At 42.9% G+C, this 21730-nt stretch overlaps 2 protein-coding genes and 1 long non-coding RNA gene across 5 annotated transcripts in view; 1 reads left to right on the plus strand and 2 right to left on the minus strand.

Annotated features, from left to right (window-relative positions):
- Positions 1–21730, minus strand: part of polr1a (RNA polymerase I subunit A) — a 231470-nt gene that overhangs the window by 194153 nt on the left and 15587 nt on the right. Inside the window, exon 1 of one of the 3 annotated variants that reach the window (XM_059965629.1) lies at positions 4975–5158. The exons of 1 other annotated variant lie outside the window; for it this stretch is intronic. In XM_059965629.1, the coding sequence (XP_059821612.1) occupies positions 4975–5051 (77 nt within the window). In that variant the 5' untranslated portion in view covers positions 5052–5158. Of the gene's footprint in view, positions 1–4974; positions 5163–21730 lie in introns of those variants that run through there. One more of the 3 variants, XM_059965627.1, reaches the window with a different exon arrangement.
- The window catches only part of ptcd3 (pentatricopeptide repeat domain 3), a 49542-nt gene continuing 33182 nt past the window's right edge, over positions 5371–21730 (plus strand). Inside the window, exons 1-11 of the mRNA XM_059965633.1 lie at positions 5371–5482; positions 9443–9495; positions 9625–9664; positions 11438–11483; positions 11582–11650; positions 13933–14037; positions 14659–14782; positions 18648–18760; positions 19917–19996; positions 21207–21294; positions 21373–21433. Coding sequence (XP_059821616.1) covers positions 5388–5482; positions 9443–9495; positions 9625–9664; positions 11438–11483; positions 11582–11650; positions 13933–14037; positions 14659–14782; positions 18648–18760; positions 19917–19996; positions 21207–21294; positions 21373–21433 — 874 coding nt within the window. The 5' untranslated portion in view covers positions 5371–5387. The remainder of the gene's footprint in view (positions 5483–9442; positions 9496–9624; positions 9665–11437; positions 11484–11581; positions 11651–13932; positions 14038–14658; positions 14783–18647; positions 18761–19916; positions 19997–21206; positions 21295–21372; positions 21434–21730) is intronic.
- LOC132391896 (uncharacterized) lies at positions 8316–9436 on the minus strand. Its single transcript, XR_009511371.1, has 2 exons — positions 9298–9436; positions 8316–9001 (listed from the first exon to the last, which is right to left on the minus strand). It is a non-coding gene; the product is annotated as an uncharacterized LOC132391896 (long non-coding RNA).

Raw genomic sequence — 21730 nt, forward strand, 5'->3', positions numbered from 1 at the left:
CTGGGGCCAAGGAACAAAGCATTCAAAATAACAAGTGAACACTAAAAGTAAAAGAACAATAGTATTCAACACATCTTGCAAAGAAGCTTATTCACTTGGGGAAAAAACATATATAGTCCAAAACCCTAAGCGACAATGACCCCAATCGATGGTACACTCTCCCAGCAGTGCGCAGCCTGTCATTCCACCACTCGAACACAGGAGGGCAGGACCTGAGAGAGAGGCCAAGCTCAATCACACTGCAGCACTTCCGCATCTCTCACCTGTCTGTAGCAACAGGCAAGCCCGAGGCTTGAGGCCTAGTTCTCGCTACAACTGAGGCCGCACAGCTCCCATGTCAACTGTCCCTCCACCAGATGAAGGTGACAGGACTTCAGCAACTTACAGTACCTTTGTCCAACAGAGTCTTGCGATCGCAAGTGAAATGTCTAAGGCAATCTCCCAGGGTTATACTGCACCGGCTTTGATGTTTCCGAGTAGTGGGCAGCAACATGGTCTGCAGCCAGGTCAGCCCCTTCAAACACAAACCAGCTCCTCCAACACATCAACGGGCTCCTCTGAAAACCCAACCAGCTCCTTCGACACCTCGGCCGGCTCCGCCACCGACACCAATCCAGCTACTCCAATCAACGAGCAGCTCTCTGATGCAGCAGCACTGCAGTACCCGATGTTCTTGCAGTAGAATTCTCTTGCAATCGTAAAGAACAAATTTTACAAAGAGAAAAAAGCACCTTTGGTTGTACCCTGCACATGCCGCCATCTAACTGGTAGTTCCTCCATGCAGACAGAAACAAACAGCTGTTTCAACATGCCCAGATGGTGTGTTATTCCTCAAGCTGGAGTTAGCTGTCACTACAACAGCATTAGAAAGGTCAGAGTGGGAGAAAACCAGAGACAAAGACAAGTTAATTTGTTTTGCTGCCACTGAGGGAAACATAAGAATGTTGTCACCATGTCTGTCTCCTTCCAGTACTCCGACTCATCATTATTTGAGACACAGCCCACTTCATTGGTATCATCTGCAAACTTTATTTATTGAGATAGAGCACAGATTAGGCCCTTCTGGCCCTTCAAGCTGAGCCGCCAGCAACCCCCAATTTAACCTTCGCCTAACAGTGGGACAACTTAAAATGACCAATTAACCTACCAAACGGTACACGTGGGAGGAAGCCCACGCGGTCATGGGAAGGACATGTCCTTCCAGACAGCGGCAGGAATTCAAACCTGTAGATGGAATTAGAGCAGAATCTGGTCGTGCCAACATGAATGTATAGGGAGTAGAGACAATATAGACTTGCAGGACACCAGTGTTGAGAATATTTGTGACTGGGATATGGATGCCTATCCTCATGATTGTAATCTGTTGGTCGAGAAGTCAAGGATTCCGTTGCAAAGAGATGTTGAGTCCCAGCTTGGAATTATCGTACTGAAGGTTGCCAGGTGTGAGCTGGGTGTTCAGACTTGGTTGGTTTTTGTTCGGAATGATGGTTTGAGGACAGCGCAGGGAGTTAGAGTTTAGAGACAGGGATATGGGAGAGTTAGCAGTCAGGGGCAGGAACTGGAATTCAGGTCAAAATGGAAGGAGCTATGACGTCCGTCGATGTTGTGGCTCAGACTTGGGTGCTTTTTAAGTTCATAATGATGGTTTTGAGGATAGCGCAGAGAGTTAGGGTTCTAGGGACAGGGATGTGGGAGGGTTAGTAGCCAGGGTCAGTAAATGAAGAGTCAGGGGAAGGAACTGGTGTTCAGGTCAAAATGGTGGGAGCTGTGACGTCCATCGATGTTGTGGCTCAGACTTGAGTGGTTTTTACATTCATGACAATGGTTTTAGGGACAGTGCAGAGAACTAGGGGTCAGGTTAAGGTTTAGGGCAGTGATGGAGGAGAATAAAGAGACAGGTAGGAGCTTTACTTCAGAGTTTAAGTTAGAACACTCTGCAGTCAAAGGCCAGTGGTTCCAGAGGTTGGCGTGTTACCTGTCCTATGAGTTTCTCATGAGCATGATGTAATTGTCTTCTGATAGTGGGGTGATGTAATGTCACTTGATGGCACGTCCCGCTGGTATAAAAGGGAGACAATAATTTGTTGCATAGTTGTTTTGTCGTAGTCTGTATAATCACAGTCAGTGGTTAAGTAATCATAGGAGAGAGAGAGAGTGAAGAAATACCAGCTTTGTGTGAACCCAAAGAATTGAGTAGGAATCAATGGCGCTCTGTGTGTATCAAAGTGATTGACGTGAAGCGTGGCACACACTTTTGGTTAACCCCTGTAATGTCTGGGTGTGTGGTGACCACCTCCAGCAAAAGGTCAGTTACTCAGAGAAATTTTAATCTTTGGGATCTTCGGTAAAGGCATTTAGCAGCTGGGATCTGCATCAGCAGTTTCGTCTTTTCTTCAAGCATCGATCCAAAGCTGGTTCAGGAAGCCTCTCCTCTCCCTTACTTTATGAATCATATGGACTTATTAAACTACCACTTTAAGACTGTGCTTGAATGAGCTCTGTTAATAATTCCTTCCAAGTTCAACTGTTTGATAACTATAGACGCATAACACTGTTAACTTCAGTTTAAGTTAGTTATTTGTCTACTTTTTGATGTTTTTGAGTAGAGGTTAATAAATTTTTGTTGTTTATTTATAAAAACCTGACTCAATTTCATCTCCACTGCCACTGGTGAGTAACAGGCAAATGTCAAGTAGGAGGGCCATATGGGTGGGAGTCCTGAAGACCCCCCCCCACCCCAAGACACCGGTAATGGAGGTTTGTATCAGACCAAAAGCCCACGCTCAAAGTGCTCCACCGTCAAAGGTCAGCAATCCCAGAGGTCAGATCTGTCAAAGCTGGAAGGTCAAACTCATGATTGGCGAGTCCTGGGATCAAGACGCAAAGGTCAAACCTGTGATCAGTGAGTACTGAGGTCAGCAAAGTCCAGAGGGCAAAGCTGAAGGCTGAAGTCCAGAACTCAGCAAGTCTGAGAGTAGAAGGCCAGAAAGGTCAAGACCAAAGTTATTGAGTCAGGAGACAGAGGCCCACAGTCCATGCCAGGGACTGGAGGTTGGTGTCTAGTGTCGATGGTCTGTGAACCTGACGCCAAGGACTGGAAGCCTGGAGGATGCCTGTCCTGGGATTGAAGGCCTGAATGGAGGGGCAGCTGGGTGGGAAAGGGGTTTGTTTTGCTATTGTTTTGTTTCAAAATTTTGTTGTTGATGTTTGTTTTGTTCTGTCAGTCATTGTGGACATACCACGTTAGTGTCTGAATGTGTGATGACACTTGCAGGCTGCCCCAGCACATCCTTGGATGTGTTAGTTGTTAATGCAAACAACACATTTCACTGTATGTTTCAATGTTATGTACATGTCATAAATAAATCTGAATCTAAGGTGGGGTTGTAATCAATAAACATTAGCATATACAGGTGTCTTCACTGTCCAGATGCTCTGAGTGTACGGCCAAGGAGATGGCATCTGTCATAGACTTAACTCAGCTGCAGGCGAACTATATAACAATTACAGCACGGGAACAGGTCATCTCAGCCCTTCTAGTTCATGCTGAACTCTTACTCTCACCTAGTCCCACCGACCTGCACTCAGCCCATAACCCTCCATTCCTTTCCTGTCCATATACCTATCCAATTTTTTTTTAAATGACAACATCGAACCTGCCTCTACCGCTTCTACTGGAAGCTCGTTCCACACAGCTACTACTCTGAGTAAAGAAGTTCCCCCTTGTGTTACCCCTAAACTTTTGGCCCCTAACTCTCAACTCATGTCCTCTTGTTTGAATCTCCCCTACTCTCAATGGAAAAAGCCTATCCACGTCAACTCTATCTATCCCCCTCATAATTTTAAATACCTCTATCAAGTCCCCCACAACCTTCTATGCCCCAAAGAATAAAGACCTAACTTATTCAACCTTTCTTTGTAACTTAGGCGCTGAAACCCAGGTAATATTCTAGTAAATCTCCTCTGTACTTTCTCTATTTTATTGGCATCTTTCCTATAATTCAGTTACCAGAACTGTACACAATACTCCAAATTTGGCCTCACCAATGCCTTGTACAATTTTAACATTACATCCCAACTCCTATACTCAATGCTCTGATTTATAAAAGCTTTCTTCACCACCCTATCCACATGAGATACCACCTTCAGGGTGGAAAAATGCACCATTATTCCTAGATGACTCTGTTCTACTGCATTCCTCAATGCCTTACCATTTACCATGCGTATGCAGGTCAAGGTTGTCTGGAAGGCTGGACTTGACGTGTACCACAAACAGCCTCTCAAGCACTTCACACTGGTGGATGTCAGAGCCAAAGGCTGGTATTCATGAATTCATGTATTCATCACCTTGTTTTGCTTAGGTGGTGGGATGAGTGTGGTCTTCGTAAAGCAGGAGGGAAGCACATATTGAAGCAGGAGAGGTTAAACCTGTTGCAAATACCTTCGCAGCTGATCCGCACAGGAACTAAGGACAAGGTCACTAATTAATGTGCAGATCTATTCCATAGTGGCAAAACGACATTGCAACAATGGCCAAAGAGTATACATTGTATGACAGAGAAACACTGTAGTCTGCCTTCCTTCAATAGAATAGCCAAACCATACAGCATGTTTTCTCAAGTTCTGAGTTGCGAACGTATTGCCTTGCACAGACAAGGTTCCATGAACAACGTAGAAGAATTCCGGATACTAACTCAACCCGATAGACAATTGAACCTCATCACCAGATACTAATACATTTCTTCAGAAATTACCGAACTCTTCGCAATTGTCAAAAGTTCAAACACATATTTATTCTCCTGGCTTTCTCATCACACAAAGCGAGAATATTACTGGTAACACCCGCTGCATGAAAACAAGGCACGATGCTGAGTGCATCGCCCAGGTCTGTCCCACTTTCACGGGCACATCGATGGGCTTTCGTGGGTTTGTGAGAGCCCACATAGGCCGAATTACCTCAACAGTCACCGTTACCTGATTTCTTCTGCCGAATACACGTTAAACGATATGCTTTGCAAGCGCCTCCATGGAATTTCTTTCCCAATCAGCATTTTGTACTGGGTCCCTGGTGATATTTATGAAGAAAGCGGCGTTAAAGACAATTCAGCATCTTAACTTTGGGAACAGAGCTCACATGGGGATCTGTGAAACTCACGATAGGGGAGATAAAAGACGATCGATAAAATTTTTTAAACTCCCAGTGAAACAATTAAAACAATAATACTCAATTTTATAAATAGTAACTATGCTGCTTTCCTACTGGCGCTTCTTGCCTTTTCAAACCTATCCATATTAAAAATACTTCTCTATAAAATGTTTGGACTCTCCCTACGCTCCTGGTTGGTAGGAGCTGATCCGTCCCATGAGGCAGCGCGCAGAGGAGCAAGATGGCGGCGTCCTGTGTTCGCGTGTGTCGGCGGCTGGTGGGGAGGAGCGGTGCCGTCCAGCGGCCGGGGGCACCGAGCAGCGGCGGTGGGCACCGGTGAGGAGGAAGGGAGAGGGGTGTCGTGACGTTCAGCTGCAGGTCGGTCCTTCATTTCGACCAGCAACGAGCGCCATACCCGCGCAGGCCTACGAGGGGACAAACTGCTATCGCTTCTCCCGCAGAACATGGCTGTTTGATTTTAGAGCGGCGGGAGGTGTCGGTCGTTTCGATTTCAAAACTTTAGGGAATGGGAACGTAGGTCGCTCTCGGGTTTACAACGTTGTTTGAAGGGGTAGGTTCCAGACGGGAGGGGTGGGGGGTCACCATTTCCTAAAGCTGTTTCTATTGGTTTATTATTATCACATGCGCTGAGATACAGTGAACAGCTTACCTTGTATACTATTCTTATAGATCAAATCATTACACAATGAATTGACGTAGAACAAGATAAGACAATAATAGAATACAGGTTAAAGCGTAAAATCTACAGAGAAGGTGTAGTGCAGGTGAACGGTAAAGTGCAGATTATAACGGAAGATTTTAGAGTCAAGAAATCCCTTCGAGAGTCTGATAACAGCGGGATAGGAACACAACAGGAAGTCCTTCAGCTCCCCACGCCCTATTCTCCCATTTAGTGTGATTGAACTTTGTGGAGAAGCACAAGAGACGAATCTGGTGTACAACCAAAATGGCAGAATCTCAGATGATGACGAGAATGCGTACAGGAGTGAGATCTTTTCAACTAGCTGAGTGGTGCCACAGTAACAACCTTTGCACTCAACTTCAGTAAGACCAAAAAGCTAATTGTGAACCCCGGCAAGGGGTAAAATTAGGAAACACTTAACAGTTCTCATAGAGGGATCAGAAGTGGAGAGAGTGAGCAATTTCAAGTTCCTGGGTATCCATATCTGAGGATCTAACCCGGTCCCAATATATTGATGCAGCTATAACGAAGACAAGACAGCGGCTATATTTCATCAGGAGTTTGAGCAGATTTTGTTTGTCACCTAAAGTACTTGAAAACTTAGGCAGATCTACCAGGAAGAGCATTCTGACTGGCTGCATTGCCATCTAATATGGGGGAGGGGTGGGGGAAGCAGGGTACTGCGCAGGATCACAGCAAGCTGCAGAGCATTCACTATTCTCTGGCTAAAGAAATTCCTCCTCATCTCTGACGTGCACCCCCCCCCCCCCCCCCCACAATTCTGTGTTTCTGTCCTCTGGTCTTTCCTACCATAGAAGACATCCTCTCCACACCCATTCTATCAAGGCCTTTCACCATTTTGCTGAACACCTACACTCTGTCTGCCAGAGCAAGCAGAATCTCCCAGTGACCACGCATTTTAATTCCACGTCCCATTATCATTGTGATATGTCTATTCATGGACTCCTCTACTGTCAAGATGAAGCCACACTCAAGTTGGAGGAACAACACCTTATATACTGGCTGGGTAGCCTCCAACCTGATGGCGCATGATTATTGACTTCTCTAACTTCCATTAATGCCCTTCCTCCCCTTCTTACCCTATCCCTGATATATTTAGCTTTTTTTCCGCCCCCTCCTTTTATTTTTCTCTTTTTCTGCCTATCACTCTGCCTGTTCTCCATCTCCCTTTGGTGCTCCCCTCCCCCTTTCTTTCTCCCTAGGACTCCCATCCCATGATCCTTTCCTTTCTCTAGCTCTGTATCCCTTTTGCCAATCACCTTTCCGGCTCTCAGCTTCACCCCACCCCCTCTGGTCTTCTCCTATCATTTCACATTTCCCCCTCCCCCTCTTACTTTCAAATCTCTTACTGTCTTTGCTTTCAGTTAGTCCTGACGAAGGGTCTTGGCCCGAAACGTTGACAGTGCTCCTTCCTATAGATGCTGCCTGACCTGCTGTGTTCCACCAGCATTTTGTGTGTGTGGCTTAAATTTCCAGCATCTGCAGATTTCCTCGTGTTTGCCCTTCACCATTCGATAGTTTTCACTGAGGTCATCACTGATTCTTCAGAATTCCATTGTCTGTCTGTTCTCCCTGTGACCAGGTGTGTTTCCTCCGGGTGCTATGGTTTCCTCCCACAGTCCAAAGATGTACCGATTGGTACCTTTATTGGCCATTCTAAATTGTCCCGTGATTAGGCTAGGGTTAAATCAGTGGGCACAACTTGAAGAGACGGAAGGGCCAACTCCATGCTGTATCTGAATAAATAAATTTTAAAATGTGTGCATATGGAATTTGGAGTGATGCACTATTATGGATAGTGCCGGCACATGATCTCTATGCCTCTATTCTCTGCATATTCACATGCTTATTTAGAATCCTTTTGGACACAATTATTGTATGTGTTTCTTCTGCCACCTCTGGCAGAATGAACCAGGAACCTAATACGCTGATGTTCTTTGAAGAAAACTTGCCCTGCACATCCCTTTTAAACTTTCTCCCTCTCACCTTAAAGTCAGGACCTCCAGTCTTTGACATTTCTGCCCTGGGTTAGAGACTGTCTGTCTACCCTATCTGTGTCTCTCATAATTTTATAAACTTCTATCAGGTTTTTCTTCAGCCTCTGATGCTCCAGAGAAAACCATCCAATTTTGTCCATTTCCTGATAACTAATATGTTCTAGTCCAGGCAGTAACCTGATTAAGCTGCTTCTGAGCCCTCCCCAAAGCCCCCACATTCTTCTTGCAATGGGATGACCAGAACGCTTCACAATAACGGTTCCTTAAAGGTGGCTGTTTTTCTGTAGTGGTGCAAGTGAAGGTTAACCAACTGATTCCTGGAGTCACAGGGCTAAACTAGAAAGACATCGGGATAATTGCCCTTGAGTTCACTAGGATTTAAAATAGTGAGAGAGATTTTATAAAATCTGGAAGTGACTGAACAGACTAGTTGCCATTATGGGGAGTCCAACGTTCAAAGTAAGATTTATTATCAGAGTACATTCGTGTCACCACATACAACCCTGAGGTTCTTTTTCTGTTGCTGTACATAACAGATCCATAGAACGATAACTAAACAGGATCAATGGACAACAAAACTGCAAATGCAGATATTAATAATAGCAATAAATAATGAGCATGGAATAACAAGATAAACAGTCCTTAGAGTGAGACCGTCTGTTGCGGGAACAGGAGTATAGTTATTCCCTTTTCAAGACCCTCATGGTTGAGTGGTAGAAACTGTTTTTGAACCTGGTGGTGCGAGTCCTGAGGCACTTGTACCTTCTACCTGATGGCAATAGCGAGAAAAGAGCATGGCCTGGGTGGTGAGGATCATTAATGATGGATGCTGCTTTTCTATGGCAACATTTCATGGAGATGTGCTCAATGGTTGGGAGGGCTATATCTGTTAAGTACTGGGCTCTGTAGATGTTCTGCTCAAAGGCATTGGTGTTCCCATGCCAGGCTATAACACAGCCAATCAGCACACTTGTCACCACACATCTGTAGAAGCTTGCCAAGGTTTTTGAGGACATGCCGCATCTCTGCAGTCTCCTAAAAGTAGAGCTTCCAGTCTAAGGATATGATGTAGACGATTTGGAACTCTCATAAATTGCATATGTTTTACCCAAAGAGTAGATCGTATGTAATTTTCTGCAACAGAAGGAAATTGAGACTGAGTCATTAAATATATTCAAGGAGTTTGATACAATACTAATGGTAAAGGGATCTAGGGAGAAAAGGTTGGAATAAGGTAGCTGAACGATCAGTCAAAATGCTATTGAATGTAATAGTTAGCTTGAAGTGACCTACTCCTGCTCCCAATTCTATTTTTTTTTGCACTGTGCTCAACAAAATATGCTGGGAGTTGTTAAATGGTTGTAGTATTTGTCAGTTAATTAATGTGGCTTATTAATCATTGCTAAGTCCACAATGGCATGCTCACTTACTGGTTCTAAGATGTACTTTGCGTTACGAAATTGGTGAGGATTCTCAGGCCCATAATGCAATCGTATCAGATGTGGCTTCATCTGTCATTTTGTGGTATTCTGAGTTGCAAACCCAAACGTGATTTTACTAATTATCATTTGACAGGTATTATTCCACAAGTCCTTTTCTCTGCCAGTGCACTGCAGCAAGACAAACAGGTAACTTGATTTGATTGTTTTCTGTAGTGTTGAAATGTGTCTAACTGTTTGGATTCAAATATTAATTTCTGCTCATATCAGGTATGCAGTATCACATTGGGCCATTCATTGTTGTTTATGCTTTTTAAGATGGTGCAGAAGAAGTTGTCATTCCAAGAAAAAAAACTTGGTAAGTATTTTCTTTTGTTGCATTGTTCTAGACACAGAATTGTATTAAGAAAATAATGGGAATATTTCACTAAAACATTTCAGAAAGACTTCTTGAGGGAGAATGTTGCCCATGTCTGGGAGACTGGGGGTGGGCATTATACTTTCAACAGAGGAGTGGCCATTTTACACTGTGCTGAGAAGGAATGTCTTGACTCATATGATTGGTCGATCATTTGTTATGTGCCATGCTGTATGATGCAGGTGGTCATGGTCTTTCCATGGTCATGATTGTTCTTGGCAAATTTTTCTACAGAAGTAGCTTGCCAATGCCTTCTTCTGGGCATTGTATTTACAAGATGGGTGACTCCAACCATTGTCAATACTCTTCAGAGATTGTCTGTGGTTGCATCACCAGGAATTGTAATACGCACCAGCTGCTCTCATGGCTTCATGTGACCGTGATCAGTGGGCTAAGCAGGTGCTACACCTTGCCAAGTGTGACCTGCAGGCTAGCAGAGAGAAGCAGCACCTTCCACCTCCTTCGGTAGAGACGTATCTCCGTCCTGCTGCCCAAATCTTTAGAATCTCATGAACTACAGTTTATTCAAGACAGACCAATGACTAGATATGTTAAGAGGAACAGTCGAAGAAGGTAGAGTTGTTTGGTGACTTAATTTATTACTGTCACTGGTATAGTGCAAAAACTTTGCATTCCATCACATCAGTATGTTGGGGTAGGACAAGGGAAAGCATGCAAGGTCAGGTGAGCTCAGTGAATGGCAGTGCTGTCAAATGTCCTGCTCCTGATACTGCTTCCTCCTCATTCATATGGTTTGCCAGCAAAGGTTCAGTTTCTTCCTCCAGTGCTGACACCTTAATTAGTGTTTCGAGAAGTGTGCAAAATCCTTAGGCACGCTGGCTATATATATGTGCCGAAGACTTTTGCACAGTCCTATGGTAATTTTATGTATTCCGCTGTACTGCTGCTACAAAGTAAAATAAATTTCATGATGTGTGAGTAATGATAAACCTGATTCTGATATGGGTCTCTATTGTGGACTGAGTGTGGGTAGGGAGAAGGGAGTGAGTGGGAAGCACCAGAGAGACATTCTGTAATGATCAATAAACCATTTGTGTGGAATCAAACGACCTAGCCTGGTATCTCAGGTCTGGGTGTGTCTGCATCCGCCGCCCCCCCCCCCCCCCCCCCCAAAATCACTGGGACTCCTCTGCCACCTGTCCCTCACCATTCCCAACATTTCTTGCTCCCACCAGATTTACAAACTCGCTCTGCATTTCACATGGACAGATACAGTACTGTACAAAAGTCCTGGGCACCCTAGCTATAGAAACTTTTGCACAGTACTGTACACGCAGGGAGAGGATCTTGAGCCACAGTATAACAATGCTCATTTTGGGGGTTCCCAGGGATATCTGTAATGATAAACAAATAATCTGCTGGTCGAGCTGTGTATGGTGGTGAGGAGCAGGGAATCAGATGTTGTGTTTCCAAGACATTTGATCTGAGGATTTAAAAATGTAACTCAAAAATAATATAGTTGCACATTTTTAACCATGTAATTACGCTTGACTGGTTGGACTTCGGAGACCTGCAAGTCAATGGAGTCAAATGGAATAAACATTAAGGTGGTAGGAGAGAAATGTGAAGTATTAATGCTCTAGTAACTCATTTTGCTACAGTGATATCTCTGCAAGTCATCAGTAAGTAAGTCATCAAATTGCTGATATTAATGTAATAGTTTATAACACCCTGTTTGTTTGTATCTCCTAGGGATAAGCTTGCAGTCCTTCAAGCTCTTGCAACCACAGTGAACAGAGTGAGTATTTGTTTTAAAATTTTGGTCTATCATCTGCTGGGCGCTGGGCCGGGCCTTTGGTGTCTGTAAGATGCTCAATATTTGTCTTTCTGTCACAGGACCCCACAGCTGCGCATTACAGATTCCAGGATGACTCCTACCTTATACCCAGGACATCACCCGAACACGTAAGTGTTCCGCTTTGGCAAGGCTTCTACTTGCATTGTATATTCCATTTGAGTCAAGTTACTTGTCCGCACTGTTCACGACCCAGCAACAGAAAGTGGCAGGAATTTAGAGGAATATGGCTCCATCACAGGCAAATGGGACTGGTGTTGATTCATTGGCATAGAGAAGTTGTGGTGTGAGCATATTTGTGTGCTCTATGAATCTGTGGGGATTCTAGTTGAGCTGCATTGCAGGTGCTGTTAGATCCTGATACTTTTGTGGTCCAAATAGTCTGTGAGTCAGGACCGTAAAATTGTGCCACCGTTACCATCTGGGGGAATAATTCTTATAGTGATTTTTGGCAAGACATACACCCCTAGTGCTAGAAAATGTGTGATAGCATTGCAGTGGTGGTAGCTTTCTGTCACTGAAGCAGAGATCAGTCACCATTGAGGACCAAGAACTGGAAGTAAATGTAGCAGGTGCAGGTGTGGGCCCACAGCCTCTCCCAATCAGGGAACACTGTGTCCAGGAAACCAAGGAAGCTGCTCTTCTTGCCTGCAAGAAGAACCTGATGTGGACACTTGCAAGGCAAACAGATCCAGAGAATCAGACAATCCCAAGATAGACTGGTTTTAATATCAGCACCAGGGACCAGGAACCAATCTCACAAGATGTTGTTGGGTATTTGCCAACCATCAATTCACCAGCTACAAAGTTGACCACAGTATTTGAAATCCTGAACCAATCAGAGCTAATCAGGAAGGAACTTCATTTAGAAACAATTGTGGTAGTCATGGATCAAGCACTCTATGCAAAACCCACTGAAATTGCCTGGAAGCAAAAAGAGCGCTTCTCCAACATTCTTCTCAGGTTAGGGACATTCCATACTCTTTGTAATGCCTTAGCCATCCTAGGAAAGCGATTTCGGGATGCTGGTTTAAAGGATGTATGCATAGAGGCTGGAATTGTCGCAGAGGGGTCCAACAATGGAGTCCTTGATGGTAAACACTATGATCGTGCTGTCAGGGTCCACAAGTGTATCTACGAAGCACGATGAGACGCACATGGGCAGAGTTCACACCGTGGGTTGAGGACAACCTTCCAGAGAGGACTGGGGTAATCAAATCATTCTTAGACCTTGTGAACGACATGGCCAGTGACTTGAACTAATAGCAGTTGAACAGTCTGCTGCAAAGTCCACTCTTAGCTGAGCTGATAACCCTGTCCTGATGTTAATATGGAATATATACAAAAAGTGATTACTTATTTGAATTCCTGAATAAATTTTCCACAAATCCATGTGATTATACTGTATGTGTCCTAGGGTTTTTATTGTCTTTTCCAAAATAAACAACAGACAAGTATTTTTCTATTTTTCTAAAAATGAAATGATTCACTCTACTGAAATTGGGCACTGTACTGTGAGTGCCACCAATGGCAAAGTTTTCAATGTAGAATTTTATAACAACATTTGATGAAAAGTGCTTGAGCTCAGCTGCATGTGACAAATTTCAATGTTGAGGGATCACTAAAGACAAAATACCACTAGGTTGAATATATATGTTGTACTTTATATTGGCCACTTTTCGGAAATGCTAATTTTAGGGTAGTGTTATAAGATGCATGAGAGCACACAAAGCTACCACTGGTGTAATGCTGTCACATGTTTTCTAACTCTGGAGATGTATACCTTGCCAAAAATCACAATGAGCATTATTCCCCTCAGATGGTACAGACCCACCCTACTGGCTCTTCAGAAGTCAAGAATTAGGCCCAAAACTTATTAAGTCTCACAAGAGCAAAAAAACGAACAAGAAAGAGGGGTTGAGAGAACAAAAAAAAGACAAAGATAAAAGCAGTTGTAGTTGTCTCAGTCTGAGACTAGAAATAACAAAATTCCATTGATAATAACTAACCTATAAAATAGCCTGATTCAAGTGGTGTGACATCTGCTTAGAAAACTCAGAAGTTTCTTGAAAAATACCGAAGCAACTCTACTTCAATTACTGGAATATTCAGTGAACAATTACATGTACAGAATGTCGATGATTATATAAAAATGCAAGCAGGCCTAGGAAAGATAAATTCCCAAGAAAAATAACAATTCTACATTCCCCAAACCAACAGTGCCGAAGTAAACATTGGAAAGCTTAGCTTGAGTATAGTTTTCATGTGTCTCATTTCCTCACTAGAAAATGAGAATTTTTTTTAATTATTCACTCGTTAACCTTAAGAACCATTCCTAAGTGATGTTGACCAGGTTCCTTTGTAAACAGCATGTTCTCTCCTACTCTTTCAGCGTCTCTACTCCCTGTCGCAGGAGTCTGGGCGCAATGCGGCCAGGTACATCGTCAACACTTATCCGAAACTTTTCCAGAAGGATTTTGCTGAACCTTCGATACCTGTAAGTTGAGTCCCTCCTTTGTTAAAACAGAAGTCTTTGTGTTGCAATCCATAGCCATTTATATCATTGACATAACATTAAATTTTCTTACGTACACAGTTTTACTGCACTCTAGCATTCCAGTACCTTTGTCTGTTGATGGTTGATTTTATTTAATTTCCTCTTCCTCTGCATTATAATACTCGTTCATTCTGAGATGGCTCAGTGAGCTTGACAATTTCTCTTGCATTTCACTCTAATGGCCTTTCTTTAAGTTGTCAGTAAGCCATTTAGTGTTGGTCTCTGAGCTCACTTCTATCACCAGCAGCCTTTTTAATGTCTGTATTTTCCACCAAACAAATGATTGATTCTCTTAATTTCTCTCACTAAGGCCCCCTAATTGCAGCAAAATTTGCATTTCAGCAATATTTCTCACAATCAATTCAGGCCAACCTGACGTGTTTTATGTCCAAAGAACTTCATGAAGCTTAATCTGTGTTGTAATGCAAAGATTGAATTAGCTTTATTGTCATATGCGCATCAAAACGTGGACTGAAGTGCACAGTCCATGAACTGTACAAGGCACTATAGAAATGTAAGTTGTCACTCATGGCCAATTATCAATTTTTTTTATATATATAGTGTCTGATGCCACAACAGTTGGAGCCCCTGATAAGTGAAGTGACGGAGGATGCCCTGAAAGAACACATTCAGCTCAGGCGAGTGAAAGAATCTGTTGATCTGTATGATCAACTTGTGCAAGCAGGTAATCTTATCCCTCCCATTATGCACTTAGACCAAAGTACTAGGCTTCATAAAAGAAAATACTCTACACATCAGAGAAATAAGAGGACGGGAAACATTCAGTCTGTTGAGACTAGAAGTATGTTGTTTAATAGTATGATTTTGCACACTTTCCCTGCTTCTACCTGAAGCTGGTGTGTAGCATTACTTTCCAGATTTGGAGTCCCAATGGAGAATGCGCATTAAGACACAAGCAGAATTGGGCCATTTGGCCCCAGTTACAGTCTTCCCTGCCATTTCATCATGGCTGATCCAATTTTCCTCTCAGCCCCAATCTCCTGCCTTCTCACCGTATCCCTTCATTGCCTACTTCACCACAGACTCAACCTGCAAATTAACCTTTAGGGAATCCGGCAAAAGGACTCCAAACAAGTCCTTTTGTACCGCCACTTTTTTGTATTTTCTCTCCATTTAGAAAATAGTTAACCCTTTCATTTTTTCTACCAAAGTGCATGACCATACATTTCCCAACACTGTATTCCATCTGCCATTTCTTTGCCTATTTTCCTAATCTGTCTGAGACCTTCTGTAGCCTCTCTTCTTCCTCAAAACTACCTGCCCCTCTGCTTATCTTCATATCATCTGCAAACTTTGCAACAAAGCCATTGATTCCATCATCCAAATCATTGACATGTAACATAAAAAGAATCCGTCCCAAAACAGACCCCTGTGGAACACTGCAGCCAGCCAGAAAAGGCTCCCTTTACTCCCAGTCTTTGCTTTCTGCTAATCAGCCATTGTTTTATCCATGCTAGAATCTTTCCTGTAATACCATGGGCTTGTACCTTGTTAAGCAGCCTTGTCAAAGGCCTTCTGAAAATCTTAAGTACGCAACATCAACCAATTCTCCTTTGTCTATGCTAGACGTTATTTCCTCAAAGAATTCCAACGGATCTGTCAGGCAAGATTTTCCCTTGAGGAAACCATGCTGACTACGGCCTATTTTATTATGCCCATCCAAGTACTCTTGAGACCTTATCCTAAATCATTGTCTCCAATATCTTCTCAACCACTGAGGTCAGACTAACTAGCCTGTAGTTTCCTTTCTTCTGCCTCTCTCCCTTCTTGAAGAGTGGAGTGTCATTTGCAATTTTCTTCTAGAACCATTCCAGAATCTAGTGATTCTTGGAAGATAATTACTAATCCCTCCACAATATCTTCACCACACCTATCAGAATTCTGTGGTGTACACCATCTGGTCCAGGTGACTTATCTACCTTCAGACCTTTCAGTTTCCCAAGAACCTTCTCTCTAGTTATGGTAACTTCACACACTTCATGACCCTTGACACCTGGAGCTTCCACCATACTGCTAGTGTCTTCCACAGAGAAGACTGATACAAAATACTTATTCAGTTCATCTACTATTTCCTTGTCCTCCATAACTACCTTTCCAGCTGTCCGATAGCCACTCTCACCCTTCTTTTACACTTTATGTATCTGAGGAAACTTTTGGTATCCTCTTTTACTATTGGCTAGTTTACTTTCGTATTCCATCTTTACCTTAATGACTTCTTTAATTGCCTTCTGTCGGTTTTTAAAAGATTCACAGTCCTCTAATTTCCCACTAATTTTTGCTCTATTGTATGCCCTCTCTGGCTTTTATATTGGCTTTGACTCTCTTGTTAGCCACTTGTATCATCTTTCCTTTAGAATACCTCTTCCTCATTGGGATGTGTATATCCTGTGCCTTCTGAATTGCTTACAGAAATTCCGGCCATTGCTGCTCTGCTGTCATCCATGCCAGTGTTTTTTTCCAATCAATTCTGGCTAGCTCCTCTCTCAAGCCTCTGTAATACTGACACACCTGACTGTAGCTTCTCCTCCTCACATTTCAGGGTAAATTCGATCACATTATGATCACTTGCCCTGAAGGTTCTTTTACCTTCAGCTCCCTAATCAATTCTGGTTCATTGCACAACACCTAACCCAGAGTAGCTGATCCTGTAGTGGGCTAAACCACAAACTGCACTAAAAAGCCATCTCATAGACACTCTAGAAATTACCCCTCCTGGAATCCAGCACCAACCCGATTTTCCCAATCTGTTTACCTATTGTAGTCCCAGATGACTATTGTAACATGGCATTTTCGAGATGCATTTTCTATCCCTGTTGTAATTTATAGGCCACATCCTTAATACTGCTTGTGGTCTGTTTTCTAGTCCCATCAGGGTCTTTTTACCCTTGCACTTCCTTAGCTCTATCTGCAATGATTCAACACCATCTGACCCTTTGTCACCTCTTTCTAATGATTTGATTTCATTTTTGTTTACCAACAGAGGAATGTCTTCCCATTTCCCTACAATTCTGGTTTAATCCCCACCATGCTGGATTAACAAACCTTCCCACTAGGATGTTAGTCCTCCTCCAGTTCAGGTGCAAACCTCCCATTGGTACAGGTCCCACCTTCCTTTCCCTGGAAGAGAGTCCCATGATCCAAAAATCGTATGTTCTCCCTGCTACACCAACTCCTTAGACCCGTATTAAACTGTATAATCCTCCCAGATCAGGGCTCAGTAGTTCAGTCCTGAAATCATAACCCTGAAGGTCTTCCCTTTTAACTTAGCACCGAACTCCCTATGCAGAACTTCATCGCTCATCCTACCCATATCATTGGTACCTACATGGACCATGACTTCTTGTTCACCCTCCCACTTAAGAATGCTGAGGACTCAATCCAAGATATCCCGGACCCTGGCATCCAGAAGGCAACATACTATCTGCGATCCTCCTGTCTGTTTCCCTAACGAATGAACACAGCATACCTCTTCTTCCCCCCCCCCCCCACCTCCAGTTTCCGAGCCACAATGGCAGACTTAGTGCCAAAGACCCAACCTCTGTGACTTTCCTCTGTTAGGTCATTTCCCCAACAATATCCAAAGTGATATACCTGTTGTTGAGGAGGATGGCCACACTGGCTTCTTAACCCCCTTCCCCTTCCTGACTGTCACCCAGTTTCTGGTGTAACTACCTATCTATCATCCCTTCAGCCTCCCAAATACCAGCTCTGCTTTTTGTTTGCCTTTAAATTCCAGCCTTACGAATGTCATTGGGAGAAAAATTGTGAAGTTTGAAACTACTAGCAAATCTAGAATCACGGACTTATACAACATGGAAACTTCGGCCCAGTTCATCCATGCAGACCAAATTGCTTACCTAAACTAGTCCCATTTTTGTAAACTGCTAACCTAAACTAATTTCTCATCTCCCTGTGTTTGGTCATATCCTCTTCTATCTGGATACCTGCCCAAATGTTTTTTAAACATTATAATTTCACCCACCTCTATGGTTTGCCCTGGCAGCTCATTTCACATATCTACCATTTTCTGTGTGGAAAAAGTTTCCCCTCAGTTCCTCTTTAATTTTTTCCCCTCTTGCGTTAAATCTGTGCTGACTTGTTTTAGATTCCTGTACCATAGGAATTCAGCTGTGACCATTCAACGGCTTATCTATGCCCAACATGATTTTCTGTGCCTTTTTAGGTTCCCCCTTGGCTTCCTACACTCCAGGAGAAAATAGTTCTAGTCTATCCAATCTCTCCTTTAACTCCACCCTGTTACTCTTTCCTGCAACCTTTCCAGCTCAGTGTCGTCCATCCTGTGCTACGCAACCAGGAACACGCACAATATGTGAGGTCTCACCAGTGTCTTGTACGGCTGTATCATGACGTTGCAACTCTTGATTGATAAATCAGTGTCCTGATTGATGTCCAACTGTGCCAAGTACCATCTTTCACCATCCTGTCTACCTGTTTTGCCACTTCTGAAGATGCTTGAGTACCTGAGACTCGTTAATAATCACAATTTGAATTTGTTTTTTGTCTACTAGGGACACCCGTATCTCTCAAAATGACAAATACCTTGTTGGATCTTATTTGTGTTTACGGAGATCAGGAGCCACCAAGAGAAAATCAACTTGAGCCAGGAGCAACGGACAATCAGGTGTGATGGCTTCTCCTTCTGAGGCAATCCATCGGGGTCCCGGATGGATTATTCTGAAGTGACTGATGAGATCAGTGGGGGACTAGTTTGAACAAGAGCTGGTTGACAGGATTAGTAGTTTTTTTTGAGAAGTGCTACATCCTATTCCTTCAGCTTCTGTGTGCTCTGAGTGAATGGGCTCCAGATTCTGATTACTATCCAGAATGCTTCTCCATTTTGAGTAAGAACATAAGAAATAGGAGCAGGAGTAGGCAATCTGGCCCGTCGAGCTGCTCTGCCTTCCAATAAGGTCATGACTGATCTGCCCATGTACTCATCTCCACCTACAGTACCTCCCTTTTCCCCATAACGGTTAATGCCAAAAAAATGTGGGTCTTAACATTTAGTAAAAACATTTAACATTATAGTAAAAACTTCCCATGCGCCATTAGATTTCCGAATGGCCAATGAACCGTGAACATCACCTCACCAATTTTATTCTCCTTTTAATATATACACTTATTGTAATTTATAGTGTTTCTTAGAACTTGCTGCTGCGGAACAGATTTCACATTTGTTAGTGATAATAGAGCTGATTCCAGCTCTTGATTCCCATTAGTTTGTGGGGATGTTGCATTTTTTCCCCAAAGAATCTGAGAATGTTCTTGAATCATCTCCTTTCTCTTCCTGGTAATTTCTTGCTGTGACTGGGCACAGAGCGAAGTGCCCATTTCCAGAGTCTGACATAGGGTTCATAAACGACAAGGCCTGCCCATTGGAGGAGACCAGACATTGCTTGGTGCTTCAGTGCTGGCACATGCTAACTTCTATGACATCAGATATAGGAGCAGAATTAGGCCATTTGGCCACTGGATCTAAGAGAAGATGCTGGGCCTCGACCCTGGTGTTAGTAAACCTGCTTTTTCTTGAGGTGCAGCGGAGATTCTGGTAGAAGAATATCTTGCAGAACCTGCTTCCTTCAGCTTATTTTTTTTAAAACACAGTGTTTCTTGTTGGGTACTCCAGGGACTGTCTTACCAATATCCTAAACAGCTATGGGAGAACACAGGAAGAATATTGGGGCATCTAGATTGCAGAGTGTAAAAATACTGAGTATTGCTTCTGCAAATTGTAGCTGGACCTTTTCTTATCAAGTTGTGCACTAATTCTCTTTTAGAACGAGGTGAAGGATGACTCTCAGAAGAGGTGGAGGGGCCGACCTCGCAAAGCTTCAGATTTGCTCACTGTTACTTGGAGGTAAAAAGCTATTGAATTTGGGGATCGGGTAGTTTTCCTGTTGACCTACATCTGAGTGGGTTCACTAAGTGTACAAATGACTATTTGAACAACAACACACACAAAATGCTGGTGTAACACAGCAGGCCAGGCAGCATCTATAGGGAGAAGCGCTGTCGACGTTTTGGGCCGAGACCCTTCGTCAGGACTATCTTTCCTTCTGGTTAGTAATAGCTATTATAATGGTGCAAAACCAGCTATAATAATGGTGCAGTGTATAAGATAGCAGAGTTCTGTTTGACTCTGCAGTTTCTGACAATAGCGTTGGAAATAAATCTCAGGTCAATAGAATGGAGTCGACCCTGTACCATCAAGTTTGATGAGCCAAGAATGATCTATGGTTGAATTGTCAACCTGCACTGAATTAACTAGCATCTTATGGAAAGCTAAAATTTAACCCTTGGTGTTTGGTTACAGTTGTACAACTTCCATTGTCACAATCCGTGATTAGCTACTACCACAATATTTATACTCTTTTTTTTTGTTCCACTTGTTTATATATTTCTTATTGTCATTTCTTTGTGTTGCATTGTGCTGCTGCAACACAACAGATGTCAGTGATACTTAACCTGATTCTGATTGAATGTTATGAAAGCTGTGGGGTACTTCAAAGAAGGTGCACTCCGATTCCCTGTCCACCCCGCCGATGCATTTTTCTTTGACCTGCTAAATTTGTTTCCTTAATCTTCAATTAAGTTTTAATTAAGATGATTAATGATGCAGCTATCTATTTAAGTATCTCTCTTTAACTACCGAAGTTCACATAGCTCTGTATAATGATGATGACCCCACTGCATATGTATTTGGGAATTCAGCTTGTGGTATTCCACATTTAAGTGCTCATCTGTATAGACTCCAGAAGCTCTGTAATAACTGAATGCCAATGGACTTGCCATTGTTACAGAAACAGTTTCAGATAATTGCTAGTAGTTATAAGTTGTACCAGTAGAGAAGTAATCCTATTTTCCTGGTTATCTGTTAATGTATTGTGTACTATCAAAGGCTACGGGGAGAAGACTGGGGAGGGGGGAAAAGAATCAACCATGTTTGAATGGCGGAGCAGACTCGATGGGCCGAATGGTCTAATTCTGCTCCATGTCTTATAAACTAAAAGCATGCATGTCTTTGAGAGATGCTTTGAACTAATGCTTAATACTTTCCTTTTCATCAGGGCGAACAATAATGCAGAGAGGATATTCAATTTGATGCCTGAAAGGAATGAGCATTCTTTTTATACAATAATTCGAGGAATGGTTAAGGTATATCTGGTAATTTTGTACAATAAATTATTTTGTATATTTGCAATATAATTAACTTCTCTCTTTCTCTGTAATCAGTATGGTGCCTACACAAAGGCTGTCAACATGTACACAGATCTCTTAAATAATCGGATGAAAGGTGAGTATTGAAAGAAAAGCTGCTTTTGCAGATTATGTTTGCCAAATTTTGAACGGATGAGGGTACATTACTAAACTGATTGCTTTTCTGCATATTCAGCATCAAACCCTGTTAGCAGTCTAATTCCTCTTGACTTGATGAACTGTGTATCCATCAAACACTCTGCTAGGGGTGGTGGTAGAGGCAGGTACATTAGGAGCTTTTAAGAAACTTAAGAGAAACACAGGAATGGTAGAAAACTAGAGGGTAATGTAGGAAAAAGGATTAGATTGATCTTAGGGCAAGTTAAAAGGTCGG

The sequence above is a fragment of the Hypanus sabinus genome, chromosome 3 (assembly GCF_030144855.1).
Source record: "Hypanus sabinus isolate sHypSab1 chromosome 3, sHypSab1.hap1, whole genome shotgun sequence".
NCBI classification, from domain to species: Eukaryota; Metazoa; Chordata; class Chondrichthyes; order Myliobatiformes; family Dasyatidae; genus Hypanus; species Hypanus sabinus.